At 34.6% G+C, this 18754-nt stretch overlaps 1 protein-coding gene across 1 annotated transcript in view; it reads left to right on the forward strand.

Annotated features, from left to right (window-relative positions):
* The first annotated feature begins 433 nt into the window (after nt 1-433).
* The window catches only part of LOC136034924 (omega-amidase NIT2-like), a 31306-nt gene continuing 12985 nt past the window's right edge, over nt 434-18754 (forward strand). Inside the window, exons 1-4 of the mRNA XM_065716433.1 lie at nt 434-499; nt 12191-12337; nt 15592-15776; nt 17971-18138. Of these exons, the coding sequence (XP_065572505.1) occupies nt 466-499; nt 12191-12337; nt 15592-15776; nt 17971-18138 (534 nt within the window). The 5' untranslated portion in view covers nt 434-465. The remainder of the gene's footprint in view (nt 500-12190; nt 12338-15591; nt 15777-17970; nt 18139-18754) is intronic.

Below are 18754 nucleotides of genomic sequence, written 5' to 3' on the forward strand. Positions count from 1 at the left end.
TTATCAATAAAGGAAGCTGTTCTCTCCTAAAACAAGTAGTGAAACAAAACAGAATTGTAAAATATATTGATACAAAACCGGATTAGAAAAACTTGACCCAAAACGTGATTGTAAAAATTTTCGCAAATTTATCATCATGTTATTGCATCATTAGATTATAGCATGAACAAGTGACGGTAATTCAAGTTTACAATCTGTTTTTATGTATATATATATATATATATATATATATATATATATATATATATATATATATATATATATATATATATATATATATATATATATATGTGTGTAGATTGTTAGGAAAATGTCATAAATTTCCCAATTATTTTGTAAATATTGTAATTTATCTTCAACTTTATTATACCTCTTATCCTTGTAAATCTAAATAAAACTAAACAAGCGCAAAGCTTTTTCACATTCAGTTTCAATTCACCAGAAAGTCGCAAGGTCATTTTGTGAATGTGTGACCAGCCTGGGAAATGCTCCTCAAACAGTAAGTTTTAATACAGCAATAGGAGATTTAAATTGGCCATATTTTTACTCTTTTTGATTAATACAAAGTTTAAGAAATATAACTGAGGGGTCATCTGCTTTCCCAAATAATATATAGGCTACCAGACGGAGTGCGTCACATATGGTGGAAACACTATGTGGGGGTGCTAAGCTTACCTTGCATTGTACGATGAGAGGTAGCGTGTGGGAAAATCCAGCGCTCTGAGATGAACACCTGGTGATGGAGAGGCCGACACCCCTTAGTCTAGTACAAGCCAGAGCCGGATTTAGGTTTTTTTGGGGGGGATGTATATTTTGTCACCCCGTGTCACACTGTCTGTACTGTAAATATCACAATCTGAATGTATTTCCTGGGGGGATAATGGTATGCATTTGTTACATATAAATTATTTGTTAAAAGTTTTATCAACTAACTGTTTATTTCCGCTTCTTAGAAAGATACATAACATCACATATTGGAAAAGGAATGGGCTCTAACAAATATAACCAAAGACCTAAGTCTAGTTAAATGGCTGTGGATTTAGCCTAGGCTAATAGACTGTGATTAAATAAATAAAAAACAAGTTTTTTTAACTGAAAGTAAGGAGTGACATTAAAACCTAAAATGAACAGAAATTACTCCGTATATGAAAGGGGCTGTTCCCTCCTCAACGCCCCGCTCTTTACGCTAAAGTATGACTTTCTCTCAACTCTACTTTTTAAAATGGTAAAAAACTTTAGCGTAAAGAGCGGGTGTTTAGAAGGGAACAGCCCCTTTCATATACGGAGTAATTTCCGTTTATTTTAAGTTTTCATGTCGCTCCTTACTTTCAGTTAAAAAAATTTGTTTATTTTTATTTAATTTGAGAACATTTTGAATTAATGCATGTTTTGATTTTGGCTCTCCGCACATGAATAATTAAGACGAAATTTGTATATTAAATTTTTTTTCGGCTTAATGGCTTTCTCATAGTTTTGATCGGACAATATTAAGAAACAAGGAACGGGGGAGGAGGCTTAATAGCCATCCAGTTTTTCGGTTACTTACAAAGGCAGCTAGAACTTTTTTATTTTTTACGATAATTTTTATTTGTAAAAAATATACATAATTTACGAATTAACTTACGTAACGAAATTTTATATTCGTATGTTTTATTACGTATATGAGGGGGTTCTCCTCCTCGTCAATACCTCGCTCTTTACGCTAAAGCTTGAATTTTGTCCTTCTTCCGTAAGAATGATCCCTGAATCACAAAGATCGTAGAATAAATAGTTGAAATTACTAAAAATACTTTAGCGCAAAGAGCGAGGTATTAGGAGGAGGTAAACCCTATATGTGTAATTATTTCTGTTCTTTTTAACTTTAAATGCTGCTCCTTACTTTTAGCTGAAAAAACTTTTAATATTTATTTTTTCATTGTTTTTTTTTAATTTTTCTAGAAAATCCTCCGCCCCCTTCATGGAAATTCTTTTCCCCATGAAAAATTCCTCCATGAAAAGATACACTCACGTAATTCCCTCATCTCGACCTCTCCTCCCTCCGCCCCCCCCAACAAAAAATCCCTCTGAAAAAGTCTGTACACTTCCCAATAACCATTACCGTACGTAAACACTGGTCAAAGTTTGTAACTTGCAGCCCCTCCCACTGGGACTGTGGGGGAGTAAGTCGTCTTCAAAGGCATAGTTATCAGGTTTTTCACTATGCTGAATAAAATAGCTATCTCAGAATTTTGATCCACGGACTTTGGAGAAAAAGAGTGTTTGAGGAGGCCTAGGGGCCTTCCAATTTTTCGGTCACTTAAGACTGGCACTAGAACATTTAATTTCCGTTAGAATGAACCCTCTCGTGACATTCTAGGACCATTGGGTGACAAGATCACCCCTGGGAAAAAAAAAACAAAAAAACGAATAAATATGTATCCGTGATCTGTCTTATGGCAAAAAATACACGACAGGGGCTCGAAACTTCTACACCATGGTTTTCTGATACGTTGAACCTAATAGTTTGATTTCGTTAAGATTGTGAGACTTTGAAGGGGTTTTCTTCCTATTTTCTAAAATAAGGCAAATTTTAACGGGCTCGTAACTTTTGATGAGTAAAAGTAAACTTGATGAAACTTTTATGTTTAAAATGAGCTTTAAAATTCGATTCTTTTGATGTAACTATTGGCATCAAAATTCCGTTTTTTAGAGTTTGGTTACTATTGAGCCAGGTCACTCCTTATTTACAGTTCGTTACCACGAACTGTTTGAAAACACAAAATTCCACACTTTTGCAGATGGGAGCCTGAATAGGGTTCTCGTATCCACTGAATCTGATAATGTGATTTCAAAGATTTTTAAGATTCCTTGACTTTTGGGGGAGTCAAAACTGTACCAAAAACTCTTTGAAACAGATGAAACATGTGATAGGTGGTGTATGTGCAATGAATGACAACATCTGCAGACCACATCAGTAATTCGGTCAGAAGTTGTGTCCAAAAGTGTTCTTTGTTTTTGTTAAAATGTAGGGTAGCAATTATTTTCGTCAAAATTGTTTCGGGTACATAGTAAACAAAAATATAAAAAAAGGAAAAATAAGGTAAGCCTAAAGTGACCCGGCTCAATAGTAACCGAAACTCTAAAAAATGGGATTTTGATACCAATAGCTACATAAAAAGAATTGCATTTTAATGCTGATTTTAAATATATAAATTTCATAAAGATTAGTCTTATCCATCAAAAGTTACGAGCCTGAGAAAATTTGCCTCATTTTAGAAAATATTGGGAAATAACCCCTAAAAGCCATACGATCTGAACAAAAATCACACCATCAGATTCAACGTATCAGAGAACCTTATTGTAGAAGTTTCAAGCTCCTATGTAAGTGCTCATTGTTTACACGCAGATTTTATCACTGGGAAAAGGGGAAGTTTTTGATTCCGAGTGTGTCCAAAAAGGTTAGGGGTTATAAGGTAAAAATTCAGGGAATATTGACGGACATGTTGAACTTTATCAAAAGACACTAGAATCAAGTCGATATGAAAAGCTTGAAGGCAAGGGCTAATTAGAATAAAATCAAGACAATTTGTGTCTGAGAGGCAAAGCTGGTCTAACTCTTTAAAGTTGAATAAAAACGATCATCTTCCCTTATGGATGATAGTCTCTCATCCTAGAAAATTGAAATAGATAAGTAATGGTAACTCGGGTAGTAAGGTAATTCAATCAGTAAGGGTAATTCAGGTAGTCTATCCTGTAGAGAAATATACACAGTGGGATCATCTCCTGTCTCAACCATTAGACAAAGCCGGACCGGAATGCTGCTCCATCGGAGAATGTATAAACCAAGAGAAATATAAGTGACATTAAACTTTTTCATGGGTAGGCACGCATAAAATTCATGGGTAGGCACGCAAAAAATATTTTTTTTGTGATTAAATTAAAAAGACAAAAGAACTGAAAAATTAAATTTCAGGAAATCCGCAGCTTGACTATTTGTTACGTGATAAATTTAATATTGAATAATATTTCTGCTTTTATGAAAAAGTACTTTTCATTTTATTTCAAAGAAATATAAATATTTTGTGACGGAATGATTATGGCTGTTGATTTTAATATTTTCTCCGTCCCAGGCTTCCTTGTCAATTCGCGACAAAAATTCGAACAGCCTCTTTAAGTATTTATTCCTAGAATTTTTAAGGAGGGGGTACCACATTTTAGATCAGTCATATATTTGTCATAAAATAAATTAAAAGATCATAATATTTTTTTTAATGGCAAGAACTCACTAAAAAGAATCACGAAATAGTTAGAATAGGGGGCGGGTGCATTGGCACATTCCTCGGCATCACTACCGAATCTCAAATGAAGCACCGTGTCACGGAACCTGCGTGTAACTGATTCCCCATGAAACTGAACCATTGTGTAACTGAACCCTCAGGTAACTGAAGGCCTTTGCAACTGAACGCCATTATAACTGAACCCTCGTCTAGCTCAACCCCTGTTTAACTGAACATTCGTGCACCTGAACCGCCGTGCAACTTAACCCATATACAACTCAAAATTCCGCTTAATTGTGCCCTCATGCAACTAAACCCTGTAAAACTTAACCCTCGTGTAACTCAACCCCCATTCGAATCAACCTTCGCTCAACTGAATATCCATACAGCTGAACCAAATTCAGCTCAATCCTAATTCAACTCAACCGCCCTTTAGCCCAAATCTGTTGACACAACCTCCCTTAAAATCAACCACAAGTAGCTCAACCCTCCTCAAAAGAGTAATATAACTACAAAATGCAATTCAGTCGGTTTTGTAAGAGGTGACAATAGTTGAATCGAATGAAATGATCTTCTCATGCCCATTGCCTGCCTGTTCACACTTGAGGGTAATAGTTGCAGAAATCGATGTATCATAGCACAAAGAAAGCCCGTTGTAGACAATTTCTTAACAACACACCAAAAAACACTTTCATTAGAAAATCTTGCCGTTAATGCTGATTCAGGAATGGTTGCTATTATTTATGCTATTATTCAGGAATGGTTGCTATTATTTAAATTAATGAAAAAAAGAATACTGCATTGAACTATACAGTCCCTAACGAAGGTGCTAATATTCCTTTAGGTACAAATTTAGAGCTGGGGTGACTCTGGCGAAGCTTACATTGTCACGCCACTGACCCTCGTCCCAAACAAAATTAAATTAATAGTAAAAGTTTATTTCGTAAAAGTTTTCTAAGAACTTTTGAAAAGAGCTGGAAACACTGATAAGTCTCCCTTTTTCTGTTTTATTTTTCCAGTACCGATAGGGCACTAGACTATAATAGAGATGTTTAATGTTATTGGGGGTCTATTATTCATGTTTAAACGCTTTTTATACGTTTCATATACCATCATAGAATGACTTATGGCACCAAAATCCAATTTTAGTGTCATTTCTGGAAAGTAAAGGCTTGAAACCATGGAGGGACTGCCGCTGCAATCCCCAAGGTTGAAAATCCTCATGCAGGCTTTTAAATTCCCCTTCTTGAATACTCCCCTACCCAGTCGGCTTTGCAAGTGGAAAACAAAAAAAAAGAAATCTGAAAAAAACTAGCAATTCATTGCACTAGCCGGTCATTAAAACCTAGCAGGGGCACTGGAGCCTTTTAATATTCTTGGAATTACTGTTTATTTCCCACACCACAAAAAGGTGTGCATTAAGTGGTGACTGGCTTGATAACATACTTCACTCGAAATTTTTGAATTAAAAGGCGATTGGTTCACTATTCAAATCTGCTTACAACCATCCTATTCGCTACCGTCACAACAATCTTTCAGAATTTTTTCAACATAAATTTTTTTTAGCCTGTACAGTATTGATTTCTTCCCAATACCTTTCAATTTTTCTTCAAATTTATCTGACTTTTTTGTGTATTCCTAGACAGGAGGCTACATCCTGTTAAAATTAAAAATCCAAACAGAGTAAAAGCTATTTCTAATCTTAAATCTGATGCCAAAATTCAACGAAACTTCCTCATCCCCATTCGCTCGTTAAAAAAAATGATTTTAATATTTGACCCAAATCATCTATATTAAATTAAATCTCTGTCAGTATTTAAAATCACCCTCTGAAATTATTTACTAAGTTTCCATAAAGTTATTCTTATTCGAATTCAAAAAAAGAAATATTTTATAAACCACCTAAGTATACCTTTATATGTATAATCTACCTATATACCCATAGCAGTAGTATTAGTAGCAGTGGCAGAAGGAGTAGTAGTAGTAGAAGTGGTAATAGTTGTAGTCGTAGTAGTAGCAGTAAAAGAATTTACGGTACTTTTGTGTTATAGCGCTGACCACTCAAGTTGTTCATCCATTGACGTAGTGTAAACCGGTTTCTGTGTTTAGTTTCTGTCAGTTTAGCGTGAGACAAGACAAAGAAATGTGACAGAATAGATAGGAAATATATAATTTGGGCTATAGATTTTTACATTAGGAGGTGAAGTATTTGGACAGTATGAAATTAGAAAACAATTTTTACTTTATAATATTCAGACTAACTCTGCCTAACACATTTTACAAGCAGACCCACTGTACTTCGCCCCCCCCCCCTATTAGCCTAATATATACCACAGATTTCTTTCTAAAGTATTATTTTTGTAATCATAATTAGATATATTTCATTTGGATAACGTAACTTCACTTCTTGAGTGGTCGTTGCTATGACTGAAAGTACTGAATTAAGTTTTCAAACTCATGCTTATAGTAATTTATACTCGTTTTGATTTTATTCTCTCTAAAGTTACCTTTCGGCTAAGTTCGTTTTTATTAACGTTTTTCGCATGTGTTAGCTAATAACAATTTAATTGAAATAACAGTTCCAGTAATAACTCATTACAAAACAAACCATTTAAAGATAAAGGAGCTCATTCTCTTAACTATTTTGACGAAATTCTCGTACTGTTTACTATCTATTCATATAAGTGAAGCTTTGAACCAACTGTACAATAAGAATTAATTGAAGATATAAAATGATTATTCTTCTACTAAACAAATGGTTTAAAAATATTAATGTAGTTACCCTTGTGCTGGTGTAGGGGAAACGACGAGGCTTTCCAATCTGGAGCACTCTGTTTCAAACCCACAAAGCACAACATTTTTGAATAATAATTTTTTTTTTATTTAATTTGAAATTTTTATAGTGTCTAGTAGCATTGAATATCTAATAGTATTGAAAGTTTCAAGTTTCAATAATATTATGATTAATATTCCAAAGGATGATATTTTGACCTTTACTTAAAAGGGTCCTTGCTATTACAGAGAAAGAACAGTTGTGGTTGGACACACTTTTTCAATTAAATATTCCCTCATTGTATATTTATTCTAATTTATACAAGTTACCCATGGTTTACAATATTTACATAAGGTCTTTTTTGAAACACAAATTATTGAGAACAGATCCCGCCTCCTTTTGAGCTATGTAGCATTCTTATTGCCTCTCTTTTCCTTATAATTATTCTGCCTTTTCTTATTTTCCTGCTTATTGTGCCTTCTTTCTTTACAAGACAATTAGACAAGATTACAAATCTATACGTGAATTACTTTAAATCTAAGATAAATAAGAAAATTTAACGGTGTTCTATTTAAACATTGTTAGTAATGCTCACCTTATTCACGTCAATGTTTAATTAATAAAGGATCTTTGTTACCTTCATGCGCTATTAAGACAAGCCACTACGACAATTAAGACGGTGTTTTAGCTGTTAGAAAATTATTATTCGCCTTTTTCACTGACATTGAGTCGTTTAAGTGTTAAATGTGAAATAAAAAAAATTAAATAAAGCGTAAGTATGGCTGTTATTTCAACTAATAAAATCTTAACTGAAAACGTTTCATTGAGTCAGTAGGCAAGCATGCTGGAATCTATTCCACGGAGGGGTGGTTTAGTGGAACCTCCAAAATTATACGAATTAATGAGGAACTCGGGAAATCTTGCAGGGGCATCAATCGGGAGTTAGGATATGAAAAACAGCACTTTTGGTAGTATAATTAGGAAAAAACATCCCATCCCTGATTTTGAAAATTAATTTTTTGAGTATCAAAAAATAAAACGAAAAAACCTTTATCTGCTTACATTTTTGGGAATTGGTGCCCCTTGAAAAATTCTTAAAATTATTAACAGGGGAACCCACCAATATACCTAACTAACTGGGGAGCAAACAACCGTTGAAACCTCACCCCTCCCGCTGCATTGATCTGTCATTCTAATGAAAAAATAAGCCCTTAAAGTAAAACAGGAGGAAAAGGCCAGAGGCTGCTAAAAATGTGTAATTATTCTTAACAAAACACTCGGTTATTGTAGTCTAGGTAATCCTAAGCGTTAATTTAGTTATTTTTTCGGGGAGTTTGTTTGTTGTAACTTTATTCTCTAGCTTGTTTCGCCATCGCTCTTTGCGTACCGCCCTCGGTGCTTTCCTATCTTGCCCTCTAGATCCGGTCTTGGTACAAACCTACTTGCTATGCTTTAATTTTAGACCTGGATACTCCGGTGCTTATTGTTTTCAGTTTTATTAGACTTAACATAATAAAACACAAAAAGATTAGGATTATTTTAAAAAAACTTGATGTTTTCTTGCGGGGCCCTAAGTGCTATTTTAGGCGATAGCCCTTCGACCCACGCCAAGACGTTGGTGCTCTTGTTAGTGAGACAAGAAATAGAACGCGTGGGGGCTCCCAGTAACTGATGGTTAATGACAAATTATTAAGTAATATTGAAAACAGCTATTTTGTAAAAATTGTAATTGTTTTTTATAGTCATTTAGAAGATTTTGATGTTGCTCTTTGGGAGGGATGTTATTGTGTTGCGGAGCAACACTACTGCTTTCGTAGTTTTTTTTTTTTTTTCACCGTGATCAGCGACCTGTAGCTCCGAAGTGGTAAGAGTTAAAAATTTGAGATTTTTCAGAGGGAAGGGAAACGTGAAACAGAGTAAAAAAATTCCAGAGAAGTTCCTAAAATTTCTAAAAGTTTTCCATAAAAAAAAATAAAACCGTTTTTTTCTTAGAAACTCTGCGTTCGATGTTTGGCGTCAAGTTAAGACGACCCTAGCTTCGGAAATAAACTTGTTAGAAATACAGTTATGCTGAACTCATGTAGAACTTTCATTTGTCTCTTCGAGAACCGGAGCACAAAATTCCGTAGCTCTTACAGATTTCCCGGAAATAATTCCGGAAAAGTCCATCTCGTTCCGATTTTTTTGGAATTTTCTGAAATTTTCGATTTTGATGTTTCTTATATTTTTATCGAGTAGTGCTATGAAAAGTATGCAAGAAGAAGTGAAGTGTTCTATATACCAAGTTGCTTCGTTCTCTAAGAAATAATTTCCGAAGTTTCGACGTTCTAAAGGTAACTTCTGTTCTGGACGAGCTAGAATTTTTTTTCCAACGCGGTTCGACAGGTCTCGATCTCCTAACAACTGGAGCATACAATATTTTCCCCGAAATAAAATTCCTTCTTTGGGTTTTTCTATTTGGAAGTTTTGTCATGCCCTCGGGGCAATTTAAATTTTTTGGTGAATTTGGTTTGTTTTATATTTTCCTAGCTTAGACCATCAAAAGTTAAGCAGAAAACTATAAGACGTTATTTCCGTATCTCTTTCAGATTTCCCGGAAATAATTCCCGAAATGTGCGTCTCGAAACATAATACTTCGATTTGGCGTCAAGTTAAGACGGCCCTAGTTTCGGAAGTAAACGTTTTAGAGATAAAATAATTATGAACTCATATAGAACTTTTATTGATGTTTTCGAGAACTGAAGCATGAAATTCCGTAGCTCTTACAGATTTCCCGGAAATAATTCCAGAAAAGTTAATCTCGTTCCGATTTTTCTCGTTTATTTCTGGACCAGCTAAACATTTTACCAAACCCAGTTTAGTAGGAGATCGAAATAAAACCATATCAAAGATGCTTCAAGATAACAATCGAAGCCGCATTAGAAAAATGTCCTCTGAGGGACATAATGGAGACTGTTGCTCCGCAACTGTGTCCCGTAGGGCACAGTTGCACGTGTTGCTCCGCAACTGTGCCCTAAGGAACAGGGCACAGTTGCTGCAACACTTCCCGTTGCACAGGCAACGGAGGTCTAGTTAAAACTAAGGATTACAAATCCGTAATGAAAGTATTACGTAATCCCAACATAACAAAAAATTTTATGTTATGCAACATGACATGAATTGTACAAGAGGTGAATCCAACTGAAAACTGGCTTATGCTTTTTCAAATTTTGTTAACCTGCAGTCCCATGTTGAACAAGGTTTTTTTCAGACATTCGAGATACCAGGTCTACATTATTTTTTATATCAAACTTTTATGTCAAATCGGTTTTGACATCATAACCTGTGCTTCCATTATCCCCGAATTTTTCGAAATTTCCCCAATTTTTTCCAGTAGGAAGTTTCAAAATCTCTACGAAAAAATAACGCAAGGGAAATTAATAACTTGTATTGCGTGTCCCATTTTTATTTTGGATGAATTAAAAGAAACCCCCGGAAAATCCTGGGAAAGCACAAGCATTTACGATAATTTTGATTGTTTTCTACTATTTCCAAATTTCTCCGAAAGAAACTTTGCTGCCTAGGAATATCCTTGAAAAATAACGTCAGCGAAGTTAACAATTCATACAATGTCCTAATTTTTTTGGAGAAATTAGGGAAACCCAGGAATAATTTGTGAATAGTTGAAGTATTGCTCATAATTTTGATTTTTTTTCTGTTTTGGTGCGCAAGAAAAAAAAAGTATATAAAGCTTGAAAATTCGAAAATAAGTGAAACTAGCCGATCGGGCATACTCAGTTAAAGAAGGTGGTTTTCAGTTTTACAGAAAACAAAGTCACCACCTATTTTCCCAAAAATCTTAGAAAAACATTTTAAATTATCCGTTTTTATGCCGGAGATATTGTATCACCTTAAAATCTCTTGCTAACTGTCCAGGCAAAATTGATTCTCACTTCAGTCGGGTCTTTTGTTTCTGAGTCACTGCTGTTCGGTATTTAGAGTCAGGTCAGTAGCTCAGTAATTTCGGAACTTGGAGGTATCTGAAGTTAGCACAGTGGTTTCTAGTTTTGGTACCCAAGTGATGCCATTAAATTAATTCTAACAATATTTTTTTATTCTAACAATCTTTTAATTTGGATCCAAGTAGTGGCCTAAATTTGCGAAAATGCAGGGGGGGGAGAGTTTTTTTTTTAAATGAAGATACAAAAAGGTATTTTCTGAAATTTTGAAAGGAGCGCTGAAGATTTTTGTGAAAAATCAGAATGTAAAAAATGTAGTTTTTAAAATTTAAGGAGGAGGTGGACAGAATTATGAACCGTCTCTCCCCCCCCCAATTAATGTGACTAATCCGAATGGTGAAGTATCCTGGAAATTGACTCTGCAATTTTCTTTGGTTAGAACAATCATGGTTGCTGTGTAGTAGACATAGATATTTTATTCTTATGACTTTTCACTTTTGGATCCTGAGGAGGGGTGGCGGGTTGTTTGGAGGCGTTCTATCAGTAAATATTAGCTTCCAGGTTCCTTCCATATGCATCATGGACTGTGTTTTCCCAGCTAAACTCTTTAGTTGTATCTGATAAAATTTGACCTATCGAATTGGACTAAATGTTTCAACTCACCTTCAGCTATTGCCCGCCTGATCATAAGAATTCTATTGATAGACGTAAAACTGCGGTACAAAGCTGAAGAATAATTTTTCACATCTAATGACTTGCCAAACCTTCAGTATTGAGGAATTGATTAAATCAGGTCCTTTTCCCCTATATCTCTCAGTATTTGAATAAAAACCGATTTAGGAAGCATTTGATGTTCAACATAGTCTTTTTATGGATTTGTTTTTTTTCTTATCATATTGTTGATGTAATTACATTTGTGACAGGTCTGCGGTAATGTATGCTATTTTGGTTGACACAGATTCATTGATGACAAAGTTTTACCACTCACTTTACAAACTACCGCGAATATAATTTTAATCCTGTTAACCGTTTCCAAGGAATTCAAGAGTGTCTGCATAATTGTAAATAGACTTTATTTATGTTTCCATCGTAATCCCACATCACTATCCTCTAGGGTTTCCAAGTAATACCACAAGAATGCAACCCTGTCTCACACCAAAATCTAGTGTTAAAGTTCCCTTTTCGGTTTTTTCCAACAGATTTTACCACGTATTATTTTCTAGGTTTCAAATTTGCTGCTATACAGATTGGTGCTGGCACAGACAAAGCATTGAATTTACAACGAGCTGCATCTCTTGTTGCAAAGGCTGCCAAGGATGGTGCTAAAGTAGTCTCGCTTCCAGAATACTTTAATTCCCCTTATGGCACAGGTATTCATTTTCTTAAGAAAATTTTGCTATCCCTTTCACCAGCACAGGGGAACGCTGTTAGCTTACTTGTCATAAGGATTCCAAGAAACTTCGTAATAATGAGTAGTCAATTGAGATGGGTGCTACTTAAAAAGTATGGATTATTGGATATCGAGCTATGGAAAATACCGTTACTTTGAATCGACATATGCTTGATATAGGTTAACATTAAGATAAAATTTATAACCGACAAATGTTAAATATTTCCAAATATGAATTAAACCATATTCTTAAACCGTAATCACATTATGTGGCACTGGCGATCTTATCAGATGTCAGTTGTCCAACTTTATATACGAAATATCGAGAATCAGGATTTCTCAATGAAAGTACCCAAAAGAAGATTTTTCAATATCTAAAGTGGTAGAGGAGGGAAAAATTAATGAACTACTTACCTCTCTACCATACTAGGGGAACAAATTTAATATAATTATAATAGTCACTGTATCTAATTCATGACGACCAAGAATGAAGGTTTTACTTTTCCTGATAATTTGTTTAATTTTAAAGACTTCTTGGGATTCGTCATTTGTTTGTTAAAATTGCTGTTTACTTTTCCATGTATGCTTTCTTATTAATAGCTTTAGGAACAAAAATAAAGAGCGATATCAAAACCTAAAATGACAAGAAGTAAAGTCATGTAATAAGTCAAAAAATTATGTGAGTGACTAAATTAAACCCAAATCGAAGATGAATCGAACGGAAAAAGTAACTCCGACTTAAAATAAAATTAAATTAAGTCGATAAGATTGAGGTTGCAGCCCCGTTCAAACTCGTGCAAGGCTGTAGTGTTACTAGCGCTTACGGTAAGCAAAATGCGTTTCAAGGAATTTTGTTTCTTTTCCGCAACATAAATAAAAATCATTTAAATGCTAATATTCTCATATTTTTTTTTCTTTCGATTCTGTTTCAGCTGTGAAACTCCAAGAAGCGTAAAAAACTAAGCTCTTAAAAGATCAGTTGGCTATTTTGAAGTAATCTGGTTTTTTGAAGCAAGATTTTAAATTGACGAACCAATAATGATTCCCAATTGATTTCTTTCACTTTTGAATTAAACATATCTGAAGGAAGAACAAAATGAAAACGTCTAATGCAGCTATGGGTCTAAGCCTAATACAGGTGCCTATAAGTCATAAAAGTCTATAAGTCTACAAGATGCCTACTAGTCTAAAACAGCTAAATGGGCTGTTTAAAATATTGTGAGCACTAACAAAAATTCCCCAAAAAAGAATAAAAAAGAACTTTGAGCAGCCTTTAATTGTTTTAATTCTATAGTGATGAAAGATAAGCTTTTCCAATTAGTCTTTAAACATTTTTATAGCCCTTATCTTGGGTGCATCATAGTTTTGAGCTATTTTGAATTACATTTATAAGAATCTGCTGAATTGAAAAAAAACTTGTCTTCCAACTCTTTCAAGCCGAATAAAACGGATAACTGAAATGAAGATTCTAGGCATACATCGATACCTCCCCAAAATCTAGGAGTGTGCATTTAAGTGAGTATGATTGTAAGGGCTGTTTTTCCCGAGGCACAATATGTATTACAAGACATGTTATTAAGACAAAATATGTATATATCTATGGGATTTGAAAAAGATGGGTTAAAAGACCACTCTTGGATCAAATTCTCAGTTGTGAGATAATTTTGATTTCAACAAGGTACAAAATGTTTGTCTTACTACTAAATTGATGCATAAAGAATCATTCCTTAAATCGGTTATCCAGAAACCTTGGCTCTTTTCCCCGATTGTGGGGATCCTCGGGTCATGTGGGTCCTACCTGTCACCCAATCTTGTTTTACTATTAAAAAGGGAACAAGAACTCCGCATTTCTGGTGAAATGAGTCCTATTCCAGCTTCCAAATATCCTTCATTCTGATGAAAAACTCAACGGCCATAACAAGTAAAGGTTGTTTGAACGAAAGCCCAGATTCTAAAACCAGTTATTATTTTAAAATGTATGCACCAACAGTTTGCTGGAGAACAACCACATTGTTTGCATGATTTTATGTTGTCTGACGAAGCTTGCTTCAAATTTCGTGGTTATTTGAACAGGTATAATTACGGCTACCCGATTTATAAAAATCCACCTGTATCAATAATTACCGAAATAAGCCATTCTTGCCTTATAGTTGGATGTATCATCGAGTAAAGGTATTAATAGGCCTGTGAATGTGTAGAGGAACCTAATCATGCTTTGCGAAGCGGTTGTGTGACAAATGCAAGCAAAAATAAGATGGCGTTCCACAATGTCATACTTTGAGAGTTAAATACCTAAAAGCCTGGTTCAAATGTATGTTTTGAGCCTAAAATTTGGACAGGGACAGATGGCACATTAATTTATGCTTAATGAATGCTCAATATTTTTATTCTTACGATGCATATAATTAATATTTTAATGTGTAATAAATAACATTTCATAATGTATATATTCTTTTTAATTTATAATAAATAAATTATAGCAAATTTAAAATAAATTATTTATAGTAGTAATAAATAAGTAGTAATAAATAATAAGTAATAAATGAGTAGCAATAACATATTTTCTATTAATATTGTGATTAATATTGAATATTTTATACTTATGATTAGTTAGTTATCAACTAAAATAATTCACAGTGCGTAACAGCACTTTACGCAGTTTTTCAACAGCACTGCTTTGGAAAAAAGGGCCGATAATGAATGACCATCAAGCTCAACTGATATGAAACCAATGGGTTTAGTTTATTAGGACGTTTTAAGAAACAAGTTCTGTGAAATAAATCCAGTACTTTAGTTAAAGATTACGATCATAACATATCAATCAGAATTGCTGGAAATCAAGATTTAGGTTGTACTGTACATTGGAGCATCTTGTCTTACTCTATATAGTTAGTAACTGTTCGTAACTCTAAGTCAATAATACTCAGAGAACATTCTTGTGACATATTTTACGACGGTAACCATAAGGGAGTATTCCTCCATTATTAATCAGTCAATCCGTTGTCGGTGTTCTAAACAGAACATATTTTTCTTTTCTGTTTTATACCTGCCCTCCTACAGCTAGTTTTAAAATGAACTGCTTGTGTATGCATTATAAATTTACTGTGAACCTACTTTCAAGCCAACGTATATGCGATGAGACTGAAAAAAATGTTTTGAAGACACGTTGCTATTTACTAAGTTTAAGCTAATGTGTAGACAATGATTATTTAACTGTTACTTTTCTGATTTTAGAATATTTCAAATTATATGCCGAGAAAGTACCCGATGGGGAGAGTTGTAGAAGTCTGGCGAGTATGGCACGCCAGAATCAAATATACCTAATTGGAGGGTCTATCCCGGAGGCTGATGGAGACAATTTATATAATACTTGTACAATCTGGGGACCGACTGGAGATATAATCGGAAAACATAGAAAGGTATCCATCAGTAATAATATGAACTTTCAAGTGATTTAAAAGTTATTCTTTTAAACTGAAATCACTGACTTGACGTCTTGTTTTAGTCAAATTTTGCAGCCATTAAATCACATGTGCTTGGTCTTGGTAATTTAATTTCTACTGCATAAAACTAATAAAACGATATACTAAAAGTTGCAGTGGGAATATACTCCGTGAGGGCAACCTTCATATCGAAAAACAAAATTGAAAGCGGCCAAAATTCTGCAGATCTGTCGACTCTTGAATCTGAAAAGTAATGATTTTGCTAAATTTGTTGTTTCATATATTCCGTTATTTATTAATTGTGACCATTTTATTTATTCATCTTGATATTGTGGAATTTGATAGTGGAATAGCTTTTAATTAATTTGCTTCTTCAGAACCTATCAGGTGATTCTGTAAATAGAAAGGTTGGAGTATTAAAGTCTTATTCTGGCATTCTTTGAGAATTCAAGGTTTTAATGTGCCATAATGAGTGAGTTTCACTCCATCCCGCAATGGCTTGTTTGATGAAGTGGAGTTCTTCAATTCAAATTTTTCAAAAAAGGCCAAAATATCAAGAGGCCGAAATAAAATTAAAAGATTGCCAACTTACACAGCATAGATTTTGAAAAAAAAAACATTTCGTGGCTAAGCATACAGTGAGATAAATTAGTACAGTGAGATAAAATAATTGGCCAGATGCAAATAACACATTGTATTCTGTAACAGATTTTCCATTATTACGCATAAACAATTAGTCAGAAGTTAGAATTTCATCCAATAATTTTGCGTAAATAAGAGCACGAGGCTAAACGGTTAATTAGTTATCACTGGAGGAGTTGACATTTATTTACCACAACTATGCATGCCCCGCGCCGGCCCGCCCTCCCAACACAACTGGGAATATATTAATATGCAAAGGCTCTGAACAATGCTTATTACATAGACGAAGAGGAAGGGGGTTACAGAGTAAATGAACTTTATTTTACCTATTTAATGGGTAGTCGCGCTAAAGTATAGAGAACCGATGTTTGCAAGTCTTACTTAACAATTCACTTGAAACCTTATTCACATATGTTCAGCATTGCATTGTTGGTCACTAATTTTTACGTAGAGGGAAGGCCAGTCAATCTTTTTTGGTGCATTTGTATGGGGAATGAGTGAATGTTTGGTTAAAGTGTTAACATTGATTTTTGGAACTTTACAACTTCCCACCAGAGCTCCGTCAGATCATTCCAGGCGGTGGGTAATAATCCCCTTAAATCTACTCCACTTTAAGGAGTTTATTTGGACTAGGCGTTCAATATGGATATTGGAGCTGTCTTTTGTGACGCATTTTGAAGGTAGAATGTAAGATTGGAATTGCATGCTTACAAGCGAAAAAAACATGTTTTCCAAGGGAAAGTAAAGCGTAGTGTTAAAACTCAAAATGAACAGGAATCATCCCGAATATGAGACGGTCTGCCGCTCCCCTCATTTTAAGCTAAATTTTAATTTTTATTTTATTAAGAACATATTAGAATGTAGCAAATATAAACCAGTTTGCAATTTTAGGTGTTTTCATTGCTGAATTATTGTAATGTATCCTGAATGTGTGCGGAAGTGATTTACATTCTGACCAAATGCGAAAAAAAAGGCCCGGCTGTGGTCGAATACAGTACAGCGCAAATACGAGCTCCATCCTGAGAGGGTACGCAACGAGTAAAATCCTAGTGCGCACATGTGATGTCAGGTACACTTATTCGACGTCAATATACTGGGAAAGATTTATTTTCAAGAATCCAATAACCATAATTAGAAAAACAGATTTTGTGTATGTTTGTTTGTTTGTTTTTTATAAGATTCTTAACGAGGTTTCACCTGTTTTAAACCTAAACTTACGGTGCCGGGTACTTTTAGGAATCTGATATGCCGCTATTGTTTTTCCTTGTTTAGTCACGAGGCTGTAAATGATTAAAGTATGCGTGTTACTGGAATGTAAAAACGTTCATTGGGAGATAAAGCTAATTGATGAGCCACCGTGGAGCAATGAAAAATTTCGTAAAACTCTCTCATATGATTTGGACGAACTCGATTATAATTCATGAATTGTTTCCTAATTTTTGGTGTTATGTTTATGCGTAGTTACAGGTTTTATTTTGGTTTCATTTCTGGGACTGTTGAAGTTTATGATGTATACATGTGATTCTAGGTTCATTTATTCGACGTCAGTATACCAGGAAAGATTCATTTTCAAGAATCTGAAGCATTAACCCCAGGATGTTCATACACGACCTTTGACACTCCATTTTGTAAGATCGGTGTTGGCATCTGCTATGACATCTGCTTTGCAGAGCTGGCAGGAGTGTACGCCCAGAAGGTAAGAGCTTTAAGCTTATCTGTGTTTCCTTTTAATACCGATTATTTTGCTAGTTAAATGCAAAAAAAGTGATGCCTCACGCAAGAAAGGATGAGAAATTAAGAAATTCCAGTAATTTTGAAACATTGCAGAATCGAATAGATAAGAGGAGAGAGTACGGAGGAGAGAGAAAGAACGGGGAGAATAGAAGTAAGAAACCAAAAATTTACCCACAATTTTAAGAATCCTCAACAGCGACAGCGTGTTCCATAAGATACGATGCCCCATGGTCAGTCATTGAGCAGGAGGCCAGGGCCTAGGCGTAGGCTGAAATTAGAGGTAGTAGGACCCTATTTGAGACTACTACTCTTAAGAGCATCATGCTCAAGGTTTGCACCAAACATAAAACAAGACTTTACTCGCTGTAAAAACGAGCTAAGTCCTGAATTGTGTGAAAATAGCTGAATGGGTTAATTGGCAAAAAGCCAACTTACTCAGTGCAATCATGAGTCAAGTCCTGGCCCCCTTGAAAAATGACCACAGTTAAGGTGGTGGAATTCAGTGAAGACTCACGAAAATGGTGTAAGCCTTTGCTCAGTTCATTTCATTTCAGTTCGCTTTATTTACAAATCAAATA

The sequence above is a fragment of the Artemia franciscana genome, chromosome 13 (genome assembly GCF_032884065.1).
Source record: "Artemia franciscana chromosome 13, ASM3288406v1, whole genome shotgun sequence".
Lineage (NCBI taxonomy): Eukaryota > Metazoa > Arthropoda > Branchiopoda > Anostraca > Artemiidae > Artemia > Artemia franciscana.